The sequence below is a fragment of the Orcinus orca genome, chromosome 14, assembly GCF_937001465.1.
Source record: "Orcinus orca chromosome 14, mOrcOrc1.1, whole genome shotgun sequence".
Lineage (NCBI taxonomy): Eukaryota > Metazoa > Chordata > Mammalia > Artiodactyla > Delphinidae > Orcinus > Orcinus orca.
The window spans coordinates 66,956,786-66,981,851 of record NC_064572.1 but is presented as its reverse complement, the minus strand read 5'-3'; the positions used below and the strand labels follow the sequence as shown (position 1 = coordinate 66,981,851).

General features: G+C 41.2%; 1 protein-coding gene across 2 annotated transcripts in view; it reads right to left on the bottom strand.

The window, feature by feature from the left end:
- SORCS3 (sortilin related VPS10 domain containing receptor 3) overlaps nucleotides 1–25,066 on the bottom strand; it is a 585,385-nt gene that overhangs the window by 127,066 nt on the left and 433,253 nt on the right. For both annotated transcript variants that reach the window (XM_004265871.4, XM_049696818.1), the window contains exons 6-7: nucleotides 24,968–25,032; nucleotides 14,063–14,181 (exon numbers count right to left, since the gene is read on the bottom strand). In XM_004265871.4, coding sequence (XP_004265919.1) covers nucleotides 14,063–14,181; nucleotides 24,968–25,032 — 184 coding nt within the window. The remainder of the gene's footprint in view (nucleotides 1–14,062; nucleotides 14,182–24,967; nucleotides 25,033–25,066) is intronic.

The following is a 25,066-nucleotide window of genomic DNA, read 5'->3' as shown; positions in this document are numbered from 1 at the left end:
GAGAAAAAAACAAAAACTGACACCCCTAAACCAGACATACCCATCCATGTACTACCAGAAAGGCAAATACTTAGGTTCCAATACGTAGCTAATTACAGAACAATTCTCTGAGACTAAGGGGAAACACTCCTTGCTATTTTGGCCTAGTAAGCAACAAGCCTCAGCAGATCTCTTGGGAAGAAGCAAACAGGAATCATTTATTAGAGATAGACACAGCAAAGTTTTGAATAGAGTGAAGAGATCGCTATGCTGAAAGGATTGATGGACATCCTGTAAATACAGAGCCCCTCCCAGGAGTCACTCTGCCTCAGCAGGAGACACTGGGGAATCATCAGCATCTGGTTTGTAATTGATGTTCTGCTGTAGGAACAGACAGGAGGGATTGATCAGAGAGAGGGCAGGACGTGAGCAGAGAAAAGGAATCCAGTGAGGGCTCTGAGAGAATATTTTAAATTCTCAGAGAAAATACTTAAAAGGTGGGCAGAGGAAGAGGTACCTCTGTAGAAGAGGAAGAAGAAGAGACTGAAGAGGTAGGGAGAGGAGCTGGACTGCTCATTACCAAAGGAGCGAAGGAGAGAGGCTGCTTCAAGGAGGAAGGAGCAGTCAGGAGATTCCAAAGCTGCAGACGAGTCCATGAATATCATTACTGAGTGGTGTTGTCGAGATACCATTCAAAGATATCTTTGACGAACTTGGCAAAGGTAATTTCAAGGAAGTAGCAGAGGCAGAAGTCAGTCTCAAGTGGGTTAAAGAGAGAAGGAAACGAGAAAATGGGATAATGAAGGTTGAGTGCTCTCAAGAAATTTGGTCGTGAATGAAAGATGGGTCCTTTCTAGAGAGGAGTATGGGGTTCAAAGAAAGTTTTGTTGTTTTGTTTTAATTTAAGGATGGTAGATATTTTAAAATATTTAAACACTGATGGAAAGTCGGAAAGAGGGATGAATAAGCTTAAGGCAGAGGGGACAGAAGGATAAGCAATAACCCAGGTCCCTGAAAAGTGAGAAGGCCTGGGAATGGGTGTTTGGATTGAGGAATCTTATCCAGGGATGCGAGTGATTCTTTCTGTCTTGTAGAGTCCACCCTATCTACAATCCTGGATGCATAGCAGGGACTCAAAGAGAGAGTCTTTCCAATTTGCCTTGAGTTGGGTTCCCCCCAGAATGAAGGCCTGAGACAAGGGCTTTTGTGCAGGTAGTTTATTTTTTGGGGGGGGGGGGTTGTTTGGGTTTTGTTTGTTTATTTTTGAGAAATGATTCTAGGGAACAGGAGTGGTGGAACTAGGAAGCAGGAAACAAGGAGGAAGGGAAAGCCATCCCAAGGTGCATTACTGAACTGGTCATTATTATAAGCAACTGGGGCTCAGTTCTACTGTGGACCCTATGGAGATGGTAAGGCTCAGAAGGCCCTCCTGACTCAGGAAGAGAGGAGTCCTTATCCACCGGCCCATGACTCCTATTGCTCAAATTGTCCCAGAGGATCTCAACAGCCTTGAAATTCAAGGTATGCATCCGCATCGGAATGACTGAGGGGTCTATCGTGAGCCTCCCCAAATCCAGAAGCATGGGAAATGGGACACAGATGTTCAACACAAAGGTCAACTAAATATTATTACTACATGATCAGATCACTGTTTTGTGTTTATTCATGGAAGTATTTCAAATACTAACAACTTTTACATCAAGCCACTAATATCATTATAGGTGTAGAGACACAGCCCAGCTACATGCTATTTAAATACCTCCCACGAATACTGGGGTGCATGTATCTTTTCGAATTATGGTTTTCTCCAGATATATGCCCAGCAGTGGGATTGCCAGATCATATGGTAGCTCTATTTTTAGGTTTTTAAGGAACCTCCATACCGTCCTCCATAGTGGCTATACCAATTTATAGTCCCACCAACAGTGTAGGAGGGTTCCCTTTTAGCCACACCCTCTCCAGCATTTATCGTTTGTACATTTTTGATGATGGCCATTCTGACCAGTGTGAGGTGATACCTCATTGTAGTTTTGATTTGTATTTCTCTAATAATTAGTGTTTATTTACAATAGTCAGGACATGGAAGCAACCTAAATGTCCATCGACAGAGGAATGGATAAAGAAGATGTGGTACATATATACAATGGAATATTACTCAGCCATAACAAAGGACAAAATAATGCCATTTGCAGTAACATGGATACACCTAGAGATCGTCATACTGAGTGAAGTCAGACACAGAAAGACAAATATCCTATGATATTGCTTATATGTGGAATCTAAAAACAAGGGTACAAATGAACTTATTTACAAAACAGAAGTAGAGCCACGAATGTAGAAAACAAATCTATGGTTACCAGGGGATAAGGAGGGAGAGGGATAACTTGGGAGACTAGGATTGACATATACACACTACTATATATAAAATACATAACTAATAAGAACCTGCTGTACAGCAAAGGGAACTCTTCTCAGTACTCTGTAATGGCCTATATGGGAAAAGAATCTAAAAAGGAGTGGATATATGTATATGTATAACTGATTCACTTTGCTGTACACCTGAAACTAACACAACTTATAAATGAACTATACTCTGATAAACATTAAAGATAAATAAATAAAGACCTTCCATTAGTGCTGCCTGTTAAAAACACTTAAGATTTTGAAAGCGCTTCAAGGATATTCACCTGAAGATGTTTTTATTGGATTTCTTTTGAAGATCATCTCTGAAACTCTTTCATTTTTCTTTAAACTCCTGTGTTGTAAATGTGCCCCTAATGATGAAATTGCTATTTAACATTCAAAATCTCTCCCATTAAGGCCAAATTAACATCATTTAAAATATTGCCAAATAGCTTTTCTTCTAATAATTACACTCAATTTCTGCCTCAGGGCGTTTTTCTTTCAGAAAGATAACAATTTATTAGGGATACAGTAGCCACATCATCGAGGCTCTTCTACCTCTCATGTAGGTGCGTAAAACGGGCTCTTAAAGTATCAAAACCCAGGGCTCTGGGGACCAAGATGCTACAAGAAGGCACTCAAGAGTCTTGAAAGATATCTACAGTTATCTATACACAGATATGTGTATCATTAAAAGTTGGTTTCTTTGATAACCAACACTATGGAAGACATGTGGGACGATTTTATTATGCACATATGTCGATAAATGACTTGAAGCCATGAATAATTAAGGAATGAATTTGGGGGAAAGATTTAGTAAGCTTTTATGTGATAGGCTTATAAAAACCCTTTAAAGAGAAGGTGCATACACAAAATACAGAGAGGCTGAGTTTTGCACGTGGATTAGTCTCTGATTCTTGCATTTTATAGGGCTCCTAATTTTCAAAGCATTCCAAAGCCATTAGTAGTTTCAAAGCGTTCCAAAGCCATTAGTAGTACCTCCCTTGATCCTCACAACAACCTTCCAATTTAGGCAGAGCAAGTAGCATGATTCCATTCTACAAAGATCAGGAAATTAAGAATGCAAGTGAATTGCCCAGTGTTCCCTGGCTGGCAGGTGGCAGATTCCTAATTACAACCCAGGTCTCTGAGTTCAGGGTTCTTTTCCCCACATCAGACCACTAGCTACTCGAATCATAAACTGCTTCAGAGCAGGGACAACGTCCTCCATCTCTAACATGCTTCATTGCACCTGGAGTATTTCTAGTGGCTCAACAAATATCTGTTAATTGGTTACTTGTACTTGCTAATTGCTAATACTTCTAGAACATCTCCCAACGCACAAAAATAGTACAATGGTGCTACTTTTCTATGTTTACACACACAACTCCTAAAAACAAACAGCAACTTGTATCTAAACTACCCACTGGTTTCATTGTACTACTGGAATCATCTGAGAACCACTCTTATGTACGGCATTGCTCCACCCTCAGATTTCCTTGCTATAGAGGGGGCTTCTCTACACAACCTCACCAGGGGTCAAAAGGGGCATTACATAGCAGATGGTCCTGCACTGTTACTGGTCTCCTTGTGGATATGAAGAAGGATCTAGCAGGGCTGGGATGGCCTCTTCCCTCCTTCAAATTTTCTGCTCTGTCCACCCCTGCGGAGTACTTTATTTGGATCTTAATTATGGATCTGTTTTTTCTCTTATACTTTAGATATCTGAAGATAGGTCAGTATCATACTTGCTTTTGTTTTTTTTTTAAATTCAATTGCATGCAGTGAAACTGAACCCATACCACATAAAGGCCACCTCCTGTGCCAGAAGAGAGGAAAGGACCGGGCTTCACGTAGCTCAGGAAAGACATACAAATCCCTTGTGATAACTTATTAGGGCTCTGCTCCTGTTTCTTCAACACACTCCCTCATAGCCAGGGTATGAATCATATCACTGAAGGGATTTTACTGCTAACCACTGCTGAACTACCTATTCTCCAGAATAACCACTAGAAAAGCTACTCCATACGGAGAAAAGACAAGATTTCCAACCATCTTGGCTCAGGACACAGAAACCAACTTCTCTCTCTCTCCCTCTGCCCCTACAGAGGAAAGCCGATTTCTCTTTTATCCACGTGGAATGGAGGCATTTCAGGCAGACACTTTCCCATTAAAACAAGGGCTCTTTGGGGAAGAATTAGCTCCTTTTGATTTTACTACAAAACCCCAGGACCTGGGCCTCCTGCACAGAAAAGGCATTGACAGATTAACACATTTCACAGTTTTCTGTACATCTCCAGCTCAGCACCCCCAATAGCAGGAGATCAAACACTAGGTTCCCTAAGCAAAACCATCAAGATGGCTACCTTTACCTCTCTGTCAATGAAAAAGTAAAAGGGGAGGCAGAACCTTCGGGATCTAAATCATAGGAGCTGCATGAATACGTCTATGGACCCTCCTACCACACAAGATACAGGATAAAAAATAATAACATCACGCCCAGAAAAAGGAAATTATGACTGCGCCTGGGAAGCTTTCCTTTAGAGGAACATATGGGAGAGGGGGAATATTTTGTGCAAAATTAATATCATGGGAAGTGCATTATGAAGAGCTTAGCTTGGTGTTTGGTTATTTAAACTGCACTCTCAAATGCATATACGTTTGTACATAATGACTCACTGTGGGTAAATAATTACGCCTTAAATACATGCACCTCATTTATAAATATGCAGAGAGAGGATACAAGCCTGGATGTCACCCGAATTCCTAGTGGTTCAGTTGTACACACACACAAAAGCCTGACTTTGACCTATGCAGTCAGCACTGCTATAAAAATGTCAGTGGTTTTCAAACCTTTCTTAGCAGCGGATTCCTTTTGTCAAATAAAAGTATTAAGGACGCTGATATACAGAGCAAACAAAAGCAGAATTATACTTTTAAGGAGGGCTAAGGGTCCTGAACCCCCATTCTCTTCCATTTTTGTTAGCATCTGAGACAAGTTCCCTAAGAGCCAATGTAAGAGCCACCAAGAGAAACATTGGGCATAAAAGGGTAGGAAAGAGTGAGGGGATAGACTGGTCTCCTTTTCTGCAAGGTTTTGTCTTTTTCTCCCTTAGAGTTCTATCTCCGGTAGCACTAAAACAAAATATAAGATATCAATACTTTTAAAAGTTAGAAAATTTAAGTGGTAAATCCCTTAAAATTATGAAAAACCAAACACACCAAAGCCCCTTATGCCCATCCTGCTGTTATTTAGCTATTCAAATTGTAGGCATAGAAGTGAATAATCTGCTTTTGCAAGTCTCCCCTTTAAAAGTCAAACTATGGAAAAATGGCAAGACTTTCAGTGGCAGCATAATCCTCGGTGTCCAACTCTCCACAGAGATGTCACCACAAAGGCTGGGCTGGACCCAAGCCCAGGGGCGCTATAGCTTTCCCCAAAACCGCTCTTTGGCAGACTTCTAGCCAGGGTAGGAAGAAAACAACCTACCCTGATGCCCTAATATCTTGCTCAGATACAAATCTGTGGGTTTAAACAATGGAGGAGAAGCTACTGTTGGTCTAAGGGTTTTCTGCTCTTACAAAGGTCTTCTTTTTTTTTTTTTGCGGTACGCGGGCCTCTCACTGTTGTGGACTCTCTCGTTGCGGAGCACAGGCTCCAGATGCACAGGCTCAGTGGCCACGGTTCACGGGCCCAGCCGCTTCGCGGCATGTGGGATCTTCCCGGACCGGGGCACGAACCCGTGTTCCCTGCATTGGCAGGCGGACTCTCAACCACTGCGCCACCAGGGAAGCCCACAAAAGTCTTCTGAAGAAGCTTTATTTCAATGAACAGAATGAAAAATCCTTGCTCTTTCCTTGTTTCAGAGGTAGATATTCATCACTGCAGTGCAAATCTTACCTTTTCCATAAAGCCTTTACTGATCCCCACTTTAATTTTCAAAACTCATACTCTCCAAAAAAATAAAATAAAATAAAGACCCACACTGATTGCAGAAATGTATTTGAGATGGCATCCAATAATTTTTTTTAAAAAAAAGGCAATTAACGGGCTTCCCCCGTGGCGCAGTGGTTGAGAGTCCGCCTGCCGATGCAGGGGACACGGGTTCATGACCCGGTCCGGGAAGATCCCACATGCTGCGGAGCGGCTGGGCCCGTGAGCCGTGGCCGCTGAGCCTGCGCGTCCGGAGCCTGTGCTCTGCAACGAGAGAGTCCACAACAGTGAGAGGCCCGCGTACTGCAAAAAAAAAAAAAAAAAGGCAATTATCAAGCAAAAATATAAGAAAGGTGCCAAGTCATCAAAAATGGCCAGTGGTATAGGAGAAAGGAAGAAGAATAGCATAAAGCTTAATGCAGGGAAACTGCTAAAATTGACCCAAAAAATCAGTTGTGAGCTTTTTAGCAACTGCAAAGAGGGAAACACAAAATTATCAGTATTCAGTTAAAGGAAATAGACAAGGTTTACCTCTTCAGGACAATTTTCTAATTTACTTTCCAGCCACTTCACTCCCTCCCATAATTACAGCTGTCCTTAGATAGAGGTTGTGATATATTGGGTTGGCCAAAAAGTTCCTTTGGGCTTTTCCATAACAGAAAACCTGAACGAACTTTTTGGCCAACCCAATACCATGGTCTCTCACTTCCCTCACTTTACCTATGTCTTCCCGTCTGCCTGCAGTGCCCTTTGTCCTTCACTTGTCTAACTGGTATTCACAGTCCTGCTGCCAGGAAACTTGTACTGACCCTCCTCCCAGGGCAAGGTGAAGAGCCCTTCCTCCTCAATCCAAGAGCAATGCATGTTTTCCACAAATACAGCTCTCATCACACTCCATTGTAATTGCTTTGTTGTCTGTGTTCCCCACTGGGGTGAATGTATTTGAATACATTTAAATGAATGAATATAAAAAGGACATTGAATAATATAATGGATAATTCCTGGACAGCAGTTCTATAAAAATACAGAGACATTCTACATATGGTAATTTCTTATACAGTGAGCAATTGCCAATTACCCTAAATTGTCTTATATTGTTAGTTGGAGAAACAAGACTCCCTTGCTTTAAAAAGGTAACTAACTACACTCCCTGAGAATAAGGACACGTCTTATCTTCTCAGTTCAGTTCAGTTCAACAAACTTTTATTGAGTTCCAGTCATTATGCTAAGTGCAGGAAAAACTATGATGAATAAGACATAGTCCTGTCCCCTTAAAGTTTACAGACCTGGCTCGTGAAGCATAATACACATGGTTAAGTAATCAGCAAAGGAGTTTGGTCTAATCCTGATTGACTGAGGATGTCAGGGAAGACTTCCTACAGGCGGCATTGTCTAAGTTGAATCTTAAAGGATGAGTTTATTTGATAAAGGGACATTCCAAGCCAGAAAAGAGAATACAAGAAAGGCATATTAGGCAAGAAATGACATGGTGCAAAAACGACATGGTGTATGCATCAAGACTAAAATAGTTTATCTTTATTGAAGGGTAAAATATAAAAAGGAAGGTATATGGGGAACAGTGGTGGGAAAGGAATTCACATGAGGCTGATGCAGTAGGTAGGATCCAGATAGTAGAAGAGCTTGTAGGCAATGTTAAGGAAATTGGATTTTAACCTATAGGTGATGAAAAGCCACTGAAGGCAAGGATATTGACTTCTATTTTAAATAGATTACTTTGGAAGTAGTGTTGTGAACAGATTGGAGGTGTGCTGATCTGGGAGCAAGAAAATTAGTTAGCAAGTTATTGCAACATTTCAGAAAATACATGATAAGGGTTTATAAATGGTTTTAAATAGCCAAGTAATAATGGTGCTTCTCCCCTTTTCCTTTCATAAATCATCCTGGAGCAACAAGAAAAACACGAAAGAAAAATGCAAATTCTATACTTAAGGAAAAGATAACCCTGAAACACTAAATGTGGAAAGGAAGCCAAAGGTAGTGAAGGACAAACAGGGTACAGACAGGCACCAGAGCAAAAATGCCTACAGCTACAAATCTTAGATCAAGCTAGAGATACAGAGTTCTCTAAAGAGGATATTTCCTAAGGAGCAAAACTAACAACGTATTATTTGGAACCAAGGGAATGTGGCTCAGGAATTGGCAGTGGGAGTGTTTCCAGAATTCACTGGTGACAAGGAGAAGCTGGAGAGGCATGGCTGCTAGAGAACCGCTCAGGCAGTTTTACCTTATAAGAAGAACCCACTAACAGACTAATAATCTTTAGTTATATGGAACCTCACTGAGAACAAAGGGGGACTCTTGTTAAGCTGAAAGAGAGCCTTGATCAGAGCCCTGATCCCCAAGATGAACCTCCTCAAATAGTTCAGCCAGACGAGCTCATGTCATTAAAAAATAAGTAATGATGAAAAACATAAAGAGAGAAGAAAACAGCACAAGAGTTACAAAATAATACAACAAAATAAAAGAGAGAAAGGAACAGGAAAAACAAAGAGCAGACATAGAACAAAAAATGTTTCCATGAACTAAATAAAAATTGTGACTACACTGCTACAAATAAAAATAACCCACATGATGCCATCACCTCTATAAAAGAAGAAGTCAAGCAGAAATACAAGAGCGCAGGGGAGATATGTTGAGACAACAAAAAGAGATAAAATATAAGCTGGCAAAGCTCATGAAAAAAGTTAAAAACAACAGCAGCAAAAAAGGCAAAGAGGAGCCTGGACACGGGTACATACTCATTCAAGGACAGTATGAGTAAAACTGTTTTTATAAATTTCATTTTGCTCAGGGAGTTAAACATACTAGAAGAAAAAAAAGATGTCTCCCCTTTGTCTTTCTTGTCTGTTGTACACATCCTAAGTGTCTTGAAGGAAGAGAGCCAAAACAATAAAACTAACGTATATAATAAACAAAATACATATTTCAAAATATAAATCACAGAAACTTTTGAGAAATTAAAAAGGAAGAAGAAATTGAATCAATTGAATGAGACATATTCCATGGAAAAGAATCAACATAGTATTAACAACCACAAAACATACACTAATAAAGTAAATAGTATTCAAATATATGTGTGTGTGTGAATATATATATATATATATATATATATATATATATATATTTAAAGGACTTTATGTATCAAGGGCGAGAAAATATCAAGACACCTAAAAGGGAAAATATGAGACTAGCCAGACACAGTTAACATTCAATAAGTTAAGGGAGCAAAGTTTTTATGGAAAGCAAATGACATCTTTTATACCTTAAAAGATGATATTAGGGCTTCCCTGGTGGCACAGTGGTTGAGAGTCCGCCTGCCGATGCAGGGGACACGGGTTCGTGCCCCGGTCCGGGAAGATCCCACATGCCGGGGAGCAGCTGGGCCCGTGAGCCATGGCCGCTGACCCTGCGCGTCCAGAGCCTGCGCTCTGCAACGGGAGAGGCCACAACAGTGAGAGGCCCGCGTACCGCAAAAAAAAAAAAAAAAAAAAAAGATGATATTAAAGCATAAAGGGGATAAACAAACATATTTTCAACATTCTGGAATTCACCTTTCTTGAAGACATTACTAAAGGACAAATTTCAGACAACCAAGAAACAAATGGGAAAACTATAGTAAAAGGACCACTGAATAAATTTACCTAAAACTAAAGTCAAAATAAATGCAGGAATGATGGTTCAAGCAGAATATAAATGCTCCAAATGATTTAATTAACAAAACTGGGGTTGGATAGAAGGGAGAACGAAGGCGGTCATAAACACACATGCTGGTTTTTTTTCTACCTGTCTTCAGCAGTGCTTAATAAAATATTTAAACTAACAGAATTATAGGAAAGCAAACACTAAGAGATAACATAACCAACCAAAACTGTGTGGTAGAGGAATTAAAGAGAGAGGGGAAGAAATAGAAAGGCATGGACATGCACTAATTTTAAAATTGGTCACAAGAGGAAATCAATAGATTATACAAAAGTAGAAGATGTGCTATGCTGTATAAAGTTATATTAAAGCTTGGTTAGAACAAATATTCAAAATCCTCAAACAAATACATATGCAGGAAAGCAAGGAAAACAGACCACATAATGATTTTTTTTCTTAAAAAGAAGCAATTAAAACTAAAAACTAAGCATACACTGTCAGAACTAAGATATATTTGTCACATCAGTCAGTCAATCCTCAAACTCACCTATGAGAATGAAAAGACTCTGATTCAATATTGATGGGCAACCAACTTATATTTGCACCCGCAGTATGTGTAGTTATTTACCTGCAACCCACTGACATCCTTTATTTTATTTCTATTGTAGCCAATTGATAGTTGCAAATAACAGCATTTAATCTGTGTTTATTTGATGATTAATGAAATTCAATGTTTCTCTCAAGAGTATTGGCCTTTTGCATTTTTTGGAGCATTGCTATTCAACTGCTTCCCATCTCTTTCATAGTAAAAAAAAAATCCTTTAAACAGTCTTCAAGGTCCTGTAGGATCTACCACCCTGTGCCTTCCTGATGTAATCTCTATATTCTCCAAGTGTCATTTACTACCTCCCTCATCTCCCTGAACTCTATATATTGGAGTGTCCTGTGGCTCAGTCTTTAGATGGTTTCTCTTCTCTAGCTACACTTACTCCCTCGGTGACTTCAATGCTGCAGTTCAAAAATATCAATATGCGGACACCCTTCCCATTTATATCTCCAGCCCCTACCTTCCCACCATTCCTGCTTCTAAACCCAGCCTCAAATTTCTAGCTGCCTACCCCACATCTGCATAAGGGGCACAAGGAAGTGCAGGGAACAACAGACCTAGCTCCACATTGCCCTCTGACTACGAACTTCTGTCACTCTCTCCCTGGTCATCACCCAACAAGGCTTTCCCAGGTCATCCTAAATAGCAATAACCACAGGCACCCAACATTCAAGGCCCCTCGTTTATTTTTATCCATAGCACTGCCATCACCTGCTATACTTTGTAGACAGATAAACAGATGATAGTAGAAGACAGATAAAAAGATACAAAGCAACATTTACAGAACATTGTTTTGGTGCTTTACAGGATTACAAATGTAATCCTCCTAGCAACCCATGAAGTAGGTACTATAATTATCCTCTTTTTATAGATGAGTCAAATGAGGCCTAGGTCAAGGTCATGCAGCTAAGTGTGGCAAACCAAGGTTGGAATAAATGCTGGCCATCAGGCTCCAGACTACAGGTCATTGACCACTACCCTTCACAACCTTTCATATCTATGTATGTATGGATGTATACATATCACCTATATATTTTTCTGTCTCCCACTAGCATGTAAATGCCACAAAAGCAAGAATTTTGTTGTGTTCAATATCTTAACCCCAGCACCTAAAACAGGGGGCTGCAATGTAGTAGGGGATCAATAAAACTTCACTGAATAATGGCAATGCATATCTCTTTCAAACAAAATAAAATTTGATGCGGATTAAAGAGAAAAACTTCTATTGGTTTCCAGCATAATAATTATTTTAAAAAGGAGTATTTCAGAACAGTTAGAAAAAAATTCTGGATTTCTGCCTGCAGTTACGGAAAACTTTATGCAATACAAAGAAAAAGGAAACAAGAAAATTGAACATTTTAAATTCTAAGTCATGTTGCCCAGAAACAGTTCTGCTATGTTCATCATTTTATGCAGGATTAGCATTAAGAAAAGGGCAATCAGATTGGTAAATTCATAAGTCATCCCTGTGCTTCTACCTTAAAAACATTAAATAGAGAGAAAGCAACAATAAAGCCTTAAACTGGGGCCATAACAATGGGAATGAAAGGAGACACTTGAGAAATAAGGTGATATTAGCAGAGGCTGTGGATTCATTTAATTTGATGACATAGACTGGCTTCCAGGTTTCTACCTTGAATGACCTGGTAGAGGGCAGTGCCACCAATGTGTCAAGTTCAAGGGGGACATGTCAATTACATATAACCTGTGGAATATCTAAGTGAAGATACTGAGATGGCTGTTAGATATGTAGGTCTACTGTACATGATAGAGGTCATAGCACGTTGACTTGAGAGTCATCAGAACATGGAGAAGATGCTCAAAATCATGAGATCTCCCAGAGGGTGAGGGGGCGGGGCAAAGATTAGAAGGTCAAAGGCAGAAAGCTGGGCAACACCAAGTGTAGTGCCTAGTACTGTATATTTTCCATTGCATGTGTTCAATAAATACTTATGAATAAGAAAATGGCAGTACCAATGACCTGTCAAGATTTAGAAAAAAATTCCTGAAATTCTGGCTGAGAAACAGTGATTATATAAGCACAAAGATCTCTCTTTCACTCCCTCTTTCAAGCTCGTTTTTGCCTGGCTGGCTACTTTTCCTATATCATAGTAGAGCTCAAAAATCTATGAGGCTTCATATATGTATACATATGGCTGATTCACTTTGTTCTACAGCAGAAATTAACACAATATTGTAAAGCAATTATACTCCAATAATAATAAAAAAAAATTCATGCAGCTGATTTGTAAAAAATAGTGACCGCTACATGCATAGTCAATCAATAAAACAAGTAGACATCGAGCACCCTTGATTTGCAAAGGTCAAGGTTCAGGGTAAAATGTGTGTATAAAATATTGTCCCTCTTCTCAGAGAGTATAAAACGCAGTTTGGAAAGAAGGAGAAAAATCCATTAAGACTTAAATAACAATTCCAAATAGCCTATGTGCTAGAGGAACAGCAGGTAGTAAGAGCTCCAAAGATTCAGAGGAAGAGTCGTACCCAGACTGGAAGTTCAGAGAAGGTCTTATAGGGGAGATGGGGCTGATCTGGACTAAAAGACCAGGAGTGAGGCCGAGAAAGCCCTTTGGTGTTTTCAGCTCTGAGCAAACTCAGGGAGATTCTGAAGTTCAAGGTTCCTATAGGAAGCAGTCTGGAAAACAACAGACCATAGAAGGGTGGAAAGGCAGAGGACAGGGGATCAAGGTTGCCCTCAAATGCAAGTATGATTTAGCTCAGTAACACACACACACACACACACACACACACACACACACACACACACACACACAAAGTCCATCACTCGACGGAGCATCTTCTTTTGTTTTCCCTCATTTTTGATCTATCTTGCACCTCCTTTCAGTGAAACTCAAAATCTAAAACGAGGCTTCCATTGCCTGCCTAAAAATATTAGTCCCCCAGTTTCTCTAGGAGTCACAGAGCTCTTGGAGTGAAGGATTTGGGGCTTGGACATTTGAGGGGGTGGTCAGCACTGGAAAGGGAGGGGAAGATTTAGTGAGACCTCAATCTTCACAGAAAGAAGATCCTAGAGATGCTTAATTTCTTGGAGATTCTCATTCCCACATGAGATAAGTCACTTTGGACAGAAATAGAATGTGGCTTTGATAAATTACTTATCTCTAATTACTCACCTCTAATGAGATTTGATTCTAAGTAATTCAAACTCCAGCCTAAGTCCTGGTCATTTCAAGACCCCTTTGGTATAATAAAAGGACAATTCAACGGAAGGATTCAGTGGGCCACTAAAGTTCCCCGTAAACAATAAGGACCCATAACACCTTCATCTGTCACCAGAAGTCTGGGATCTCCCCAGCGGACCGTGTACCGAAAGCACAGGAGGGACAGCACCCCAGCTCCGCATCTTCACAGCCTCTGGAGAGCCACCCTCATCCTCCCAGCCAGCAGTTGGCTTCCCCCACGCATCCTCCCTCTACCATTGACTGCACATCTGGACTCACCTGAATGAAGATATATTCATCCTGGACGACCAGGGAACTGATGTCAATGGAGCGGGCAAAAGGCCCGCTCCGAGTAGTCTCAGCACATTCCTGGATCCTGCAGGTGAGGTAGTGAGCATCTGAAATGGGATGGCAGAGAGACACTTAGACACAAGGGGCAATGGTCATCCAACCTCTCAGCCCACAAAGCCCTACTTCCTGGGGATCGGTGATGCAATGTAAAACAACCACGAGACTACATTTTCTTGTCCAAAGAATTTGTAATAATTTTTTTAAGAAAAGGAATATCTAGTTCAGGAAAGGGAGTGAGGAAAGAGTTAATCTTATATCCTACCAGCCAAAGAGTAAATTGGTACAGATTTATTTTATTTTATTTTTTTAACATCTTTATTGGAGTATAATTGCTTTACAATGTTGTGTTAGCTTCTGCTATATAACAAAGTGAATCAGCTCTATGTATACACATATCCCTATGTCCCCTCCCTCTTGCGACTCCCTCCCACCCTCCCTATCCCACTCCTCTAGATGATCACAAAGCACTGAGCTGATCTCCCTGTGCTGTGCGGCTGCTTCCCACTAGCTATCTACTTCACATTTGGTAGTGTCAATGTCACTCTCTCACTTCGTCTCAGCTTACCCTTCCCCCTCCCCGTGTCCTCAAGTCCATTCTCTACGTCTGTGTCTTTATGCCTGGTACAGATTTTTGAAGGAACAAATTTGAAATATCTATCAGAATTTTAAACGTACATATCTTTTTACCAGCAACTCTAATTCAAGGGACGTTTTCTAGAGAAATACTCATATATTTTCACAAAGAGGCAAGGGCAAAAATGTTCACTGTGGCATTATTCATAGCAGTGAAAAACCAGAAGCTGGCTAAATGTCCATGAATTAAAGAACATTTAAATAAACAAACATACACATATAACAAAGCACCATGTTGTGAACAGAAGAATTAGGTAGCTACATATGCATCGTGTGCTGATTTCCCCAAGGTGCATTGTTCTGTGACCTTTTAAAAAATTATTTAGCAACATGTATGGCATAATCCAATTTATGAAAAAAACAAAAACAAAAAAGAACAATGTCTTTATAAATACAGGTTTGTGCCATAACTGCATAGGAAAAAAGTTTTAAAGGACATCTATATAAATTAGCTATGACTACTTTGGGGGAAAGGAATGGACTTAACGAGAGTAGAAGTGGGACTTTGCTTTTTATATTATATATGTCTTTCTTTTGTTTACAATAAGAATGTACTTACTTATCATAAGTAAAACCTGTATAATTACTTGTAAAATTTTCTAAAGATCTCAGCAGCTGAAGCTTCCTCAACCAACGCCCCAAAATTACGGCAGCAGCTGTAGCTGAATGAGAAATCCTCGAGTCCAAGCATTCTGATCATGACGACAGGGTCACCCGAGGAAGATGGTCCATTCAGTTATTTGTTCCCCAAGGAAAAACCACAAGTGAATCTCTATAAAGAAACCTCTGTATACACTTGCTTTAAAAATGTCTATTGTTCATTTAATGGTGTTTAAAAATAATAAATGGGTCAAAGTGAAAAATAGAGGTCATTTTAGGATTAAAAGCAGAGAAGTCTTTGTTATCATCTAAAATGACATGCATTACTACATACATCTAATGCGGTTGCCCACTTAAATACGTGAACAGGTATGAGTACGTTTCGGAGGCTACAATGGAAGGGGTGGTAAGCGGCAGAAATAAATAAAGGCAAAAGTTTAAGTAAACAAAAATTTATAACAACTGAGTGTAAAACAAGGGTACTTTAAATTTTCCCTAATTATTGACCTTTAATTAATTTATTGATTGATTGATCCAGAAAGAATTTCTTGTGTGCATATAATGTATTGGGTATTATTTAAGCACCAGGAGTATGGCAGTGAATGAGACAGATTTTCTATTGTGAAAGGCCCTGCTGTCTAGGAAGGGGTTCACTCATAAAATTTATAGCTAGCTATTACACACATTTATTAATAAACAAAATGCTAATTTAACAAAGAAACATGTTTTGGTAGGAAATGAATTCATTATGTGCTATAGCCCTGCTTTTCAAATGTCTGTATCTGGGCAAAGCCAATTTGCTTTGGTGCCCTTCATCCAGACACGTCAAACACTGATCTCATTCTCTCCATCAGCAGTTTCATCATCTGCCCAGTAGCTCAAGCCTCTTCACTTTTCTTTCCTCCACATGCCATGCAATCCAGCTGGTTCCCAGCCTTGAAAAGTCTGCCTCTGAAGTGCTTCCAGCATCTCTCTTCTCTCCACGACCCCTGCCATTTGCCTGGAAAAGGCCTTCCCATCTGTGTTGCCTGCTGCGTCCATTTCACAACTGGTGCTCAGGTGCAGGATGGACTGGAAGCTGGGTGGACCCGAGGCAAGGAACCAGCATCATCTCTCAAACCTAACCTCAGCTGAGCCTTCTCGGCTTCAAAATCACCCACAGTTCTGAGTGCCCGGGGACAAAGCCCAAATATTCTTCTGTAAAACAGAACGCCTTTTACAACTAGCCTAATGAAGTCAAATGTCTCAGGCGCCAGGCAAATAATGTATAAGAGGAAACTGAGCTGGAGTGAGATGACGAATGGCAGTGGGCGCATGGTCTCAGTGTCAGGGATCACTGAGCAACAGCTGGGACTACAGGAAAATGGCCAACACTTGCATCTTCACAGGGAGCTGCTTCTCAGCATCAGTCATCACTGAGATGCAGGAATAAGATGTTCTGAGTTTCTACATAAAGCTAAGTGTCCCAGTTTTTTTAATGTGACATTTCCTAATGTTTATAATTTGACAGCTAATTTAAATTTAAAATATGGTGCAGGCCAAACTGTATTAGGCCAAACAAAACAAGCCTACAGTCCACCAGGAGCCATTCATTTTGTACCTCGACTCCGTAATCTGGTCCCCGCCTACCTCTCCAGAGAATAGACTGTGCCCTGTCCCCACATTCCCTGACCTGTTAGCAAGACCACCTTGCTCCCCATTCTGTGAGTACCGCCTGCGGACCCCTTCCTCTTTGTCTCTGTCCACAGAGAAAGCCGAGAATGGCCTGGCTTTCCACTTCTGGCTGAGAGGCCAAGGGAAGGCAAGAAGCCCAGGCTGCGCTTTGGAGCACCAGGCATAGTATTGGTCCCACCCAGCCTGAGTAATTTGCTCCTAGCATAAAGCACTAAAACCCAGTGAAACGCTGCGGTGAAGACATGTAAAGAAACCACAAGGGTTGACTTGACAACCTGCTTCTTTCTCGCCAGAGAGTGTCTTGGAAAGCCCCTTGTACTGGTAATCAAAGGTGTGCCCAGGAGGACATCTGCTTATCCCCCCCATGGGCTCATTTCTCCCCTGTCTATTTACTATTTACTCCCATACTTGGACACTTTGAAAAAAGAATCAAGCATATTCGAGGCCACCCCATACAAAACCGAAACCTACCTAAACTGTGGCCCCTGGTAGATGAGCTACTGGGTCAACTCATCCTCCTTCTTGGCTCCCCTGCTGCTCGCCACTGCCCAGCATGGAACAAAAGGTCCACTTTAACAGAAAAGCAGCACTAAAACGCGTTTGGGAAATCCACTTAAAATTCAGGGGCCTTGCAGTCTTTAGCCGGACTCATATATCAGAAGTCTCAACGCTTTTAATTTTCTAAACACAGAGATACCCACTGCCTGGTGAGAACCCCAAATGGGGGTCTGGGGAGAGGTACATGTCAGGCCAGGCTACCAGGTGGAAGTGACTGAGGGTGTCACAGGGGACTGGGGGTGTCAAAGGTGAGCAGGAATCACCACTTCGCTCAAGCCTCCAACTTGCAAAAGGTCTTAAATTTGGACTTTGGACATTATCTCCAAGTGAGGCTGAATAGTCATAAGGATTCCATGATGAAACTGAAAGCAGATATTTATCATATAACATGAAATCCCCAAATAGGCTTCTAACAACTGTGGTCTTGTTTGTTTGTGTGTATGTTTGTCTTAATAACACAAGATGCCTGATAAAAAGGAAGCAAAGCGGTCCAGGTTTCTGAAGCATATTGTGGTGTGTGAGAGAAAGGCCTCTGAAGGTAGAAAGTGCTGAGTTCAAATCCTGAACTTGCTGATTGCCCTGGGCTGAGCAGCAGTTCCACTTTGCATCTGTGAGGTACAAACAAAGTAAGTGTTTGCCTCTCAGGACTGCCGTCAGGATTAAATAGGATTATGTATGAAAAAGGTTAGTACATTGTTGAATACATTTTAAAGGATCAAGAAATGCTAGTTCTTTTTTATCATGAAGAGAGAAGGAAGGAGATTTAACACTCAGCATCCTTCTTACGTACAATTAACAAGTAATGTTCTGTTTTATTGTGGAGAATCAAAAGATCATGATAGCACAGGTCCTACTAGTAAAGTCATATTCTGGACTGACCTCACTGTTTACTTTCTCTAAATGCTATAGGTGTTCAGACAAAAAAAAGCACATCTGAGCTGGAATAATTAAGGAGGACTTGAAGGAGGAGACAGTGCTTGTGTTTAGCATGGATAGAGAAGTGTTCTGTGGGAGAAGGGAATTTCTAAAAAAGGGAGTGAAAACTGCATGTGGACGTTTAGGCAGGGAAAGCCCGCTGAAGGCACTATATAATTACACGATAATGGGCGGACATAGATTAATCTTTACTCTAGAACTGCTATTTCCCATCCTTTCCTAAAACATGCTCAAACGGAAAACCAGAAAGACCAAACTGAATGAAGACCTCATTAGGACACCCTAATGGGAAAACAAGACAGGGATTCCCCAGATGGTTAAGTCACATCATCCTCATAATTAATATATTTCTTTTTTTTTTTTTTTTTTGCGGTACGCGGGCCTCTCACTGTTGTGGCCTCTCCCGTTGCGGAGCACAGGCTCCGGATGCGCAGGCTCAGCGGCCATGGCTCACGGGCCCAGCCGCTCCGCGGCATGTGGGATCTTCCCGGACCGGGGCACGAACCCGTGTCCCCTGCATCGGCAGGCGGACTCTCAACCACTGCGCCACCAGGGAAGCCCAGTATATTTCTAAATATCAAATGTCTTTCTAATGTATTTCTGAGAGCTGGTGCGGTCACTTACAAAAACTAAAAGTCAAAAGCTTTGTTCCCTGTGAATAGAGAGACCTGCTCCATAAGTTTATCAGGACCAGGCCCTATTTCAACTAGCTGTACTGCTAGCAAGACTTTAGGAAAGGTGGTACCATTGCACCACTGTGTCCAGCCTCATGCCCCCTCATCTTACAGATGGCGGACCAAGGGTCTCATTTGGTGAGAAAGGGTGACCTTAGACTGACTGATTAATTTCTTCTGTATTGGGTCAAGGTGTATAGAGAAGCTGCATGCATCAGACACTCCCTGAGGTTCCAGAAAGCAGAGAACATAAGACTGGTTCTTGCCCTCAGAAGAATCCCAGGCCAGTGATAGAGACGGGATGCCTTGAGATCAGTGCTGGATCAGAGAACTGAGGAATGTGGAAAGAGAACCAAGCAGATAACCCAACATCCTTAGTCTTATCTTCCTAAGAGGTTGCTTTTCCACCAGCAGTTTTGTAAGGCAAGCTTCTCATGCATCTATATCAATGAGTTTCACCGTGAAGTCCAGCATTTCTCACTCTGTCAAACCTTTTCAAAAGGATCACCTCCTTAGAAACCTGGATAAAGTCTTAGTCATCTTTGTTTCTCTCCTTGCACTGCCTTTATAAAGCTTCAGTAAATGCAAGTTAAGCGGAAATGAATTACATTAAAAGCCGATACATTTGTGCTATATTCTGAACTGCAATTATGTTTTGCCTTTAAGATTATTAAATATTCAAACTATCCTAAATGTCATGCCTCTTTGCCATCTCAGAGAAAAAAAAACTTTCCATGATTCGCTCAACTTCCATCCCTTTGGGTAATATTGTCAAAATTGAAAAAGTGAATTAAAATTGTGAACAAAAAGCAAATTCAGCTCTTCAGGTCTTTTCTTAGAGAAATACCCAGGAGCTATTTATTTTAAATAACAACATTGACTGTCAAATGCAAATAAGTGAAATCCAGCAGATTCCAAGAAACTCTGAAAAGTTATTTAGCTTCCAAAAGCCTCCTTTTCCTTGACTGGGGAGTGAGGCTAAACTATTTGTAGGCACAGGGCAAAACAAAGGATACTGACATTGTTCCAAATGCCTAACACAGCACCTGAGACAAGGTAGGTAATAAAAATCAGCAAAGCAAGAAAAGGTAGCGACTATTCCTTCCTATTGTGCTTATGGATTTGCTCACAGGAGAATTCTAGTGCCTTTTCCTTCTAGAAAAGAAGGGGAACCTGGCAGAGTTATAGACATTTAGAAACCACAGCGATCCTGAATACCTTAGGACTCCTGATACTCCCCAGGGGTATCTGGGTCGTTCTGGGATTTGAACCCAGGCGACTTGACACCAGAACCAGTGATCCTAATCGTTATGTACTTGAACCATGGAAGGAAAATCGGGCTGAGAATCAGACCAGAATCTACATTCTGGTTCAGTCCCTGTCACTGACTGTCTATGTAACCTTGGGCAAATTGTTACACATTTTGGTGCTTTTTGGAGAGTGATACAGTTTGAAAATTTCTAATCCATTCCAACCCTTTTTTAAAATTCTGAGATCCTTTATCAAAAACAATCCTATATTCTCAATATATCAAGTAGATTTTAGTGTGCCTTGTCTAAATGAACAGAAGGCTTGCAATCCTGTTGGTTTAGCTCCCCCTCATCCTCTTCTTGGCCTCTGAGTTCTGAGAATACTGCTGGATCTCTGAGTTACACAGTTTACAACCATTGAACTAGTCAGTAACCCAAAGTTTTTTAAGAGCCATTATTCTATGTATCTAGAACCTACAGTTTAGACTTCAGGGCTAATAGTTTTGCCCATTTGATTACTAATGACTGCCTGGAATGCTCTGTTAAGATGTCCTGGGCTTTATCTCGGCTTACTGAGAAAGTGCAGTAATTGATGAAGAGAGTTGATAACAGTACCAGGACAAGGAATGGTAGTCTATGTGCTGTGGTTTTGATTCTAGAAATTTCAAGTCTAGATGTCTAAAAACTTAGAGCTCATGTCGAGTTTCACTTATTACCGTGTCCTACAAGGCCCCCATATAGCTTATGCCTGAAAATTTCCACTAAACAGGAATCAACTACTTCACAAAGCAGTCTGCACCATTTTGCGGTCCTCTTAATTGTCCCTCCTTTGTTCATTGAACTGAAATCTGCCTCATTGTAAATTTTACTCTACAATAAGACCTTTGTTATCCAACTGATGAAAAAAATGATAAAAATACCTCTTATATTTGTGTATTCAAACATGTGAAGCACTAGAAGATTCCCAGAAAGTTTAAAAAAAAAATTGTCCAGGGTCAAACAGGCTCTAATTGACAGAGTTAATTCTCCAACTTAACTCTTAGGGCACCAAGTTAATACTCTTTCTATTGACACTCAATGGTCTCTTTGATGGAGAAGGTGTGTGTGTGTGACTGAGTAACTGAGTGAAAGAGAGAGAGAGAGAAAGAGAGGGAGAGAGAACATGAATATGAATATAAATATGAATATTCACAGGGGACATTGAGACATTCAGAGAGAGATGATTTCCAGAAGAGAATGGGAGAAAAAGCCATTTGAATCCTGAATCTCATGGCAGAAACAGGTTTCACACTGTTATTAACCAAATTGGTTGGCTCTGCCCTGTTTAAACCATGCCAAGGCAACAGATAAGTCAATGGCTTTAGTTTAAGGAAGTCTGACTCCCAAAGGGGAGGACCAGGACTGGGGAAGACTGGAGATTCTTACACCGAAACAAGAAAAGGGACTTGTTTATGTTGGGTTTGCTCCAGAGTGTGGGAGCCAGGTTTAGAGACAGGACTGTCAATGCCACACCAGGCACTGAAGAGCCACACTCCGTGCTGCTGCACCTGCAGCCCCTCAGTCTAGGGCGGTCCTGTGCAATGGATACACAATGGGAGCTACTAATGACCTTTCAAATTTCCCAGTAGCCATACTTAAAAGGTAAACAGAAAAGTGTACATTTAACATATTTGATTTAACCCCAAATATTATGATTTCATCATGTAACTAATATAAAAATTACTAATGGGCTATTTTCCATCATTTTATTCATATTAAGTCTTTGAAATCTGGTGTGTATTCCACACGTACGGCACACATCAATTTGGACATCACATCTCAAGTGTTCAATAACCGCGTGTAACTGAATGGCTACCATATTGGACAGTACAAGTCTAGCATAAATTTCTCACTCTCCTTTTCTACCACCCCCTTGGGAAAATCCAACTCATCTCCCAAGATGAAACTTAACCATGGGCTCTTCAGTGCAGCCTTCAGTCGCTCCTCAGCGACTGGGCTACCCTGCCTTTTGGTTCGCACAGATAGCACTTTCTTCATGAGACAAAACAGAGTCCCCATGGCCTTTGGCACATTATATTGCAGTAATAATCTGTGTACTTCTCTGCCTCTGCTACTCAATTCTGATTGTGTCCTATTCACCCACACACCCTCCACAGCTTCGTGCAGTGCAGTGCTGATCAAAGCGGGGTCTACTAGCCAGCAGCATCAGCTGGGAGCTTGTCAGAAATACGGAAGGTGTGTTTTAAAAAGCTCTCCAGGGCTTCTCTGGTGGTGCAGTGGTTGAGAGTCCACCTGCCATGCAGGGGACACGGGTTCGTGCCCCGGTCTGGGAAGATCCCACATGCCGTGGAGCAGCTGGGCCCGTGAGCCATGACCGCTGAGCCTGCGCATCCGGAGCCTGTGCTCCGTAACGAGAGAGGCCACAGCAGTGAGAGGCCCGCGTACCACAAAAAACAAAACAAAACAAAAAAAACAAACCTAAAAAATGACACAGAATTAATATATACTATACTTTAACCTAAGTGTGGCATATGACATTTATCCCTGTTATATTTCTGTCTGCTTTTTTCAATTCTTGACAATAGGCCAGGAACTCTTCTATGTGTTTTGCATTTTTAATCTCATAAAATTTCACAGCAGTTCTGTACCACAGGCCTTATCCCAATGTGGACCAGAATTCTTGAACTTTCAGAAAGTAAGTTTGAGCTTTATGTAAGAAATTACCTTAAAAAAAAAAAAGGAGCTGTCCAGCAGTAGAAAAGGATATGTCTTAAGCCTGAGCTCATGAAACCTGAGGACACACTATAAGAGATTCCGGGGGAAGGGATTCCTACACTAAGTAGGAGGTCAGACAGGCATATAAAGTTTCCTCCAACTCTAAAATATTACAACCACCACAGATCACATATACAGCTTAACACTGTTGACATGACAAGTGAAGCCAAGGCAGGGGTTGTCCTGAAAACTTGTCTGTGGGTCATCTTCTGAGAGCTGCTGTCTGCTCCCCTCTGGCTTTCCTGCTATGCTCCTTCAAACCCCTCCCTCCATCCCACTAGTCCTCTAATTTTCCATGTTTTTTTTTTCTCAGCACTAAGAGTAATTTCGAATTTAGGCTTCACCACGCTTACGATCAGTGAATTTGAATATGTGGCATTACCTCCCTAAAATATAACTCTTCTGTTAAAAAAAGAAAATGTAAAAATCGTGTGGGTCATCCCTCATCCCTGGCTGCATCAGAGAAAGAAAGAAAGAGAGAAAGAGAAAGAAAGAAAGAAAGGAAGGAAGGAAGGAAGGAAGAAAGAAGGAGGGAGGGAGGAAGGAAGGAAGGAAGGAAGGAAGGAAGGAACTCAGCAGAGTACCAGGTATATAGTAACAAGTGTCATTTGCCTTCTAACTCTTTTAAAAATAAAAATAAACCAAATAAAATATATTCCCCAAAGTGCATGTTTCTAGCATACACCTGAGTTTGGCCTCAAAAGCAGTAGACTTCCCATGGACAAAGCACAAGGACATCCGATACCTGCATCCAGGTCACAAAGAATCTCCTTCTGTTCGTACATTCAACCCATAACCCTACGAGGCAGGCAGGGCAAGGACAAGCATCCTCAGATAGTAGGAAGCCAGAGCACAGAGAGGTTAGGGGGTCTCATGGTCTCATGGCTAGTGGGTGGGAGGACCCAGGACCTCAACTCACAGTCCGGTGCTTTGATCTGCTGCACCCCTAGGTCACTATTATTTCCATGGATTATTTGGCTCTATTTGTGATCTAGTATATGCTAATTATATTTCCATATATTTTCCAGATTTCATATTTATCATCTATTTTCACATATTTAAGTTGATTTTATCTTTCTGGGACAGGGAAGAGCCCTATAGATACTTAAGTTGGTGCAAAATGATACTTTATCGGTCAAATTCTGTTCAAGATGTAGACAGGTGTACGATGTACAAAGGGGTCAATGTTTGAAGTCCTGGATTCCATGGCTGATGTGCGGGGACAGTAGAGGTCTGGCTCACCCCTGCATCTCCAGGGCTAAGCATCTTGCCTGACACACGGTAGGCCATCCCTCAATATTTGCTGAATGAATGAACAAACAATTCTGGAAATAGTTTGTCCAGTTACTTTTTTTTTGGTAATCTTGACTATATAAAGTTTATTTTTTTAAAGCTGGCATCATCTTATTCACCATGTGAATGCAAAATACCACGATGAGCTACGGCCATCCCTATGTGAATTACACTGAAGATGCCAGGAAATTACTAACAGGAGCCTCAAAATTGGTCACATTAACTCCCATCCCCAGAAAATTCATTCCTAAGGGTTTATTTCAATGAAATGTCTCCCTTGGGACTGGAGGCCTCTCCCCCACTCTAGGAAATAAAATGCATAGGGCAGTAAGGGAGCTCAGGGCTTTTCATCTTCCCAAGCCATTAAAATGCAAATTGGGGGAGGAGGGAGACCTGCAGGCAGATCTCCCGGGGCCCAGCCTGGCGGCCTCAGTACTCACATCCATCAGCTGTCCGCACTTCCATGTGCACCAAGTCTGCCTCTTTATCCAATCCAGACACCGACCTGGGGAAGGAAAGGAGAGTCAGAAGCTCAGTGA